The 6,159-nt window shown below is 36.6% G+C and overlaps 1 protein-coding gene across 2 annotated transcripts in view; it reads right to left on the bottom strand.

Moving 5' to 3' along the window:
* Positions 1-235: 235 nt before the first annotated feature.
* The window catches only part of MOB1B (MOB kinase activator 1B), a 51,282-nt gene continuing 45,358 nt past the window's right edge, over positions 236-6,159 (bottom strand). The window contains exons 4-6 of one of the 2 annotated variants that reach the window (XM_007112710.3): positions 5,375-5,508; positions 3,137-3,300; positions 236-485 (exon numbers count right to left, since the gene is read on the bottom strand). In XM_007112710.3, the coding sequence (XP_007112772.1) occupies positions 408-485; positions 3,137-3,300; positions 5,375-5,508 (376 nt within the window). In that variant the 3' untranslated portion in view covers positions 236-407. Of the gene's footprint in view, positions 486-3,136; positions 3,326-5,374; positions 5,509-6,159 lie in introns of those variants that run through there. The other variant, XM_028491891.2, reaches the window with a different exon arrangement.

Here is a 6,159-nt window from a genome sequence, read left to right as displayed (position 1 = left end):
AGCCTGTGCTCCGCAACGGGAGAGACCACAACAGTGAGAGGCCCCGCATACTGTAAAAAAAAAAAAAAAAAAATCAACCACAATTTACACAATGGAGAACCCCCATCCATCAGCAGTCCAATCAATAAGCATTTCTTTCAACATATAGTATTATCAAAAATTCCCCAAGTTAAAATACTGTATGCCACTAAGACAAAATTTACCCCTTTCAACTGAATAGACAATGGTTCTTGCCTTCCTCTAGCAATAGTATATGGTTTCACTTATTCAGAATAAAGAAAAAGGAACCCAAACAAGCCCCCCAAACCTAACATAAAAACAACCAAGATAAAAATAAAATAAAACAAAATCCAAATGCATTCCACATAGCTTCATTTGAGGAATAATTTGCACACATCTGCATCCTTTTATCTGTCTTTTGAGGTGAGTTTTTCAATCAGTTCCTGGAGTGGTGCAAGTTCTCGTCTGTCAATAAGGTTGAATTCCTATGTATGACAAAGGCAGAAGAAATAGCAGAAACATATTATTTACATCTCATTCCAAAACAGATTTCCATTAACATTTGTTGGAAATTAGCTTTTAAAGTAAATAAAAGTCAAATCTTTTTTTCAAGAAAATTTTTTCTATTCCCTACCTCTGTGTCTTAGGCAAATCACTTAACCACTTCTGATATTATATTTTACATCTGTAATAATATTAGGGTAAATTACCTCATAAGATTATTATGGGGACTAAATGTGATACTGTATGTTAACCACTTCATGTAATCCCTGGCACAAAGTAAACGCTCAATAAATGGGAGTTGCTGCTTTCTGTTAAAAGGAATAACCAGGGCACCATTTAGATATAGTCAACCAAGCAGGGATCAAAAAAATCTCAGGCAAATTTCAGTATTATATGAAGAGTAAAAAAGTTAGTTTATGTTATTAACTAACGTATCTGCAAGCTACCATAGAATGTGGTATGAGAATAACATGAATAATGTGGAGTCTACAAATGATAAATAAATCCTGTAAAGAACAAATAAGAAAGCCTGGATTTAAATAGTGCTTCTTTAGAAGTTCTACCACTGTCATTCTGAAATTCAATTATGAATAGATTTCCCCTGAACAATAAATTATAAGGCTAATAAAAAGTGGCTGTTGATACTTCTGATCTTTTGATATTCTGCCACAGTGGGGCATTCTGAGCCCAGAATTTCACTCATTTATTAGCATCCATCACATGCCAAGCACTGCAATAAGTACTAGGAAGAGGCATTAAGGGGCGTTCAATAGCAAGTCTACCACTAAGACTTGCGGGGTCTAGACCAAGAGCACAAATGGATATATATCACATGACTAAATTACTGTATTTTACATTAAACTAATATATTGTTATATATGTTCAATTCTCCTACCTTAACAAACACACCATAGTAGCCAGGAAAGCAGATTCAAATTTAGAATTCTTAAGACTCCTCAGTCTACACTGGAAAGTAGTGACATGAGGAGAGCCAGTCCCTGGCCCTCAGCAAACCTCCCTGATCTACCAAACCACAGCTCCATCCTGTACTTCAATGGGTCTCACATGCAGGAGTGTGGACACCCTGACAGGCTGATAAAGGCAATGTCCACACACACTCACCAACAGCTGCCATCTGGCTATCCCTTAGGTCCGGCTATCAGAAATATGACCTTCCCTTAAAAGAACAGACCAAAGGAAAAGATCCATGCAAACCCTGGCAATACACTTGAGACCATGTGGGCAGGGAATTCTGAATCTCAGGTATCCAAACACATACCAGAAGGGATCTATGTAGGTATGTTCTTGGCCCTATGGATTTCTCACTCCATGTGGGGAGGAGTATGGGGAAGGGCCAGAGCAGAACTTCTAAATTGTGAGGCCCAGGGCAGAGGCCAATCTCACTCAAAGAAGCAGTGATACTGTGTAACTAATGGACCCACCTTTAAGAAGGTCACAGTGTCCTGACATGTAACTAGGCTCAGCTGTGGTAAATGCAACATATCAATCCCTTACTATTTGCTAGGAGTTGGGAGATATGGTGTACTTTAAGATCATACAGTAAGGTAAAACTAAACCTTCTGGTGGGAGAATATCCTCTCCCAAACCACTAAAACCTCAAGCAATCATGTTCTGCCTAAACCAAAGCACAGATGCAAATTTTAGGATAACATTTTGTTTCTATTGGTGTCTATAGATGGGATAACATAGTAAAATAATTGCTCAGGGCAACAGTTTTGGCAAGTTACTATCTCCTAAAATTTGTTTATATAGGTGAAATTAAGATACAAAATGTGTGTCCTCATTATGAGGAGTGTGTATAGAGGGAAAATAAACACATTTTTCTTTGTGGAGATGGGGCATGGGAAAGGTATTTATAAGTTTATGCCCACAGATATACAAAAACAACACAGATTCAGGCTTTGGACTTCTCCTGCCATCTCCCTTCTCCAAACTCCAACCGAAAAATAGCTGCTCAGCTTCTGCATTTCTACCTCTTTTTCACTCCTACCTTTTAGTTCTCTAATTATTATAGCCTCACTCCTTTTAGTCTACATCTCTAAGGCCCATTCTCTGAGAAATAAAGAGAGAAGGAAGAGGAGGTCAACTAAGGATTCAGCTCAAAAATTAATGGACCTCTGGAACTTCAACACTCTTTGGGACATTTTTTTCCCCTTTGGAATAATGGACAGTACCTAATTCAAAAATTACTCAGAATATGGTTTTAAACAGGAGGAAAAAAGGTATGATATTTAGAGTCCATTTCCATGCCCAAGTATGCTAAAAAAAGATCCAGAGCAGACAGGAATTAAGGGTTAACAGGAGTAGGAGGAGTGCGCAAGACCAAGTTCATCTACATGTCTACCAAACTAGCCAGGTTCTTTATTCAGCAGCTCCATTATGGCTTGTTAACTGAAGCAAATCCAAGGTAAGACCTCTCAGATTCACTGTAGATTTGCAATGGAATTCAGAAACCGAAGGCCAATCTTTATCATCATGGCAAGTATTAAAGAGGATGAAGACTAGAGAGATATAGCAAATTTTATCCTGACAGTATGGATGTAGTATTCACCTTATAACTCTGTAGATAACTGCTTTTTCTGAGCAACAAAGATCTCCTAATCCAACTTACCTGGACAAAAAAAATAAAGTGCTTGAAAGATGTATTGAGATGTGCTTCCTCCTGCAGCTGGATCACAGGGTCAAAATGTTGATGATAAATGTGAGCATAAACCCTAAAGAGGCGTTTGAGTATAGTTTTTGCCACAGACATGAAATTCTTCGGAAACGGGACACCTAGTAAATAGATAAACAACCCCCTCTATTAACAAGAAGAGAACAAGGCATTATCAGCAAATGGCAATATAAATTACCAAGACAAGGCTGAAAATAAGAAGTATTTATGAATTACTACTTAAAATACCCATTGTACTTTTCAAAAGTTCTCAACATATCATGAATGAAAATAAACTTCAATGCTTCTATGGAATAAGAATTTGTCTTCAGTTTAGCCCTTTAGGCCTCTAATATACCACCACTTTACCAAAATGAAACAAATAAATGTCTAAGATGGTAATGGAGCTAAAACGCATATTCAGATCCTCAGATTTCTTATGCTGAACACAAATAATGTATTACTATGTTTAGTTTTGTTTAAAATGCCTGCAATGCATTTTCATATTTTTTTCTATGGAAGTTATTTCATTACTACACCAGGTCTACATTTACCCTGAAATTAGCTGCAGTCTCTGCTCAATTAGAGAGACTTGTTTTATGAATTAGAGCACTTTTACAGCGTTAAACAAATACAAAACTAGAAAAATACAGAAGTCTACATCCTTTGTTAAAGTGGCTAAATGATCCAGATTGGCAAAACACAAGGCAAATACTGGTACTACTGGGTTCAATGTCATCACATTGCCTACTGCCCATTTAAAAATATTATAGATCACAAGAAAACATAAGACATTTTGGGGTACATAAGTGTCTCCCAAAATGAAGGGACACTATATAAAATAGTATGCTTACACTCTTCAAAAATGTCAGTGTCATGAAAAGACCAAAAAAGCCTGAGAAATTCACATATCCCACATTAAAGGAGGCTAAAGAGACATGACACTGAATGAAAACAAATGTCAAAGATTTTCTTTTGCTCTAAAGGATATTATTGGGAAATTTTGAAAAATGTGAATAAGATTTGTAAATTAGACAGTAGTATTGTACTGGTGTTAATTTCCTGATTCTGACAGTTATACTGTGATTTTTCTAAGGAAATACACATTGAAGCACATACAGATAAAGGTGCATCATAATTGCAACTTACTCTCAAACAGTTCAGGAAAAAGAAAAGAATGTGGAGTGGGGAGGGAGGGAGAGAGAGAAAGAGAGAAAGCAAATGTGTTAAAATGTTGGCAACTAAAAAATCTGGAAGAAGGATACATAGGGATTGTTTGCACAATTCTTACAAATTTCCTAGAAGCCTGAAATGGGGTTAAAATTAAAAGTTAAAAATTACATTATGAAGATAAAAGATAAGATGAGGGCACTTATCCCAAACCATTACTATGTACATAAGTAATACAGTCTTGAAAAATAGACCTTTTATTACAAAAGCTCCAAAGTAGTTAAAGCATTCAATGAATGTGTTTAAAACAAGCCATAACAACAGCAACTATTTACATTGCTGTCTCCTCCATTATATCCTTCTCCCCAAAACTAAAAAAGCATAAAATACAGTCAAAAAGTTGAAAAAGAGCAAATTCTTAATTTTTTTTCAGAAAACACAGTTGTAAGGAGTTTGACACAGTAAAATCATATGAACTGTCTAAATGTAAATAATTTCCACTTGAAAGGTCAGCCCTTTAAAAGGTCAGCATATATAAAAGTCACTCAGTTGATAACAGGCCAACCTGTCAAATCTTCTTGTTTTCTTCTCACCTAGCCTGATTTCACAGCCTGCAAGGTTCACACCGTGGGTCATGAATACAAATGCCCTCTTTGCCACAAATATAAGGTAAAACTGTTTTGAAGAAGTCATATAAACTCCCTTCCTAAACAAGAAATGGATATGACTGCAGCAGATGATACTGGCTGCTTACCCAATGACCAGTCTCTTTTTTCCCTAACACAGGCCAGATTTGTTACTATCCAAGATATACCGATCTTCTTACTGTTTAAAATTATAGGGAGGTTTACCTAATGTTCATGATAAACTTGGTATGAAAAAGATAGACACTTTCAAGTACATAAGATTAGCAATATTTTGATAGGTATGGTAATCTAACATGGTTCCTGGAATAGAGAGGCAATAAGCCCTAGAAACGCATGAAATTAGATAAATCATGATGGATCCCAGTTAAAACAATTATACCAATTTTTGATGGAAATAATGTCTCATCATCCAACTGGTCCTGAACCCAAGTCATCAGGTAATCAATGTACTTTGGTGCAGAGCACTTAATAGGCTTCTTTATGTTTGTTCCATCTGCCCAGTGATACTCATATCTGTATTGGAAAGATAAAAAGTACACAGAATATCAGTGTATACCTATCTATAATGTGTATATTTTTATATTACATATATATGTTTATCAGGAATGTATTCAGGACATATTTTAATCTCTTCCTCCAAATAAAGATTTTTTGCATTTGGCACTTAAATTTAGCATTTTTAAATTGCTATTGGGGCTTCCCGGTGGCGCAGTGGTTGAGAGTCCGCCTGCCGATGCAGGGCACACGGGTTCGTGCCCCGGTCCGGGAAGATCCCAAATGCCGTGGAGAGGCTGGGCCCGTGAGCCATGGCCGCTGAGCCTGCACGTCCGGAGCCTGTGCTCCGCAACGGGAGAGGCCACAGCAGTGAGAGGTCCGCGTACCACAAAAAAAAAAAAAAAAAAAAAAAAAAAAATTGCTATTGGAGTATTTTGCATTTATCAGGATACAAACTAAGCAGATCCCACCAAACCCATTTTTTGTGAGCTCTCCTTCATACATAGCAGTTATATTTTAGAATCACACATAGTATAAACTGCCATAGTAGAAACCCTAAGTTTACTTCCCACTTCTATGATGACCATCTTTAATCTTTATGATTATTGTTTTCTTCCTCAAAAAACGTTTTCTCCTTACGCAGTACAATTCTTTTTAACTTGGGGCTTT

This window comes from Physeter macrocephalus, chromosome 7, assembly GCF_002837175.3.
Source record: "Physeter macrocephalus isolate SW-GA chromosome 7, ASM283717v5, whole genome shotgun sequence".
Classification (NCBI taxonomy): domain Eukaryota; kingdom Metazoa; phylum Chordata; class Mammalia; order Artiodactyla; family Physeteridae; genus Physeter; species Physeter macrocephalus.
The sequence above is the reverse complement of the archived record's forward strand: the minus strand, read 5'-3'. Positions and strand labels throughout refer to the sequence as shown.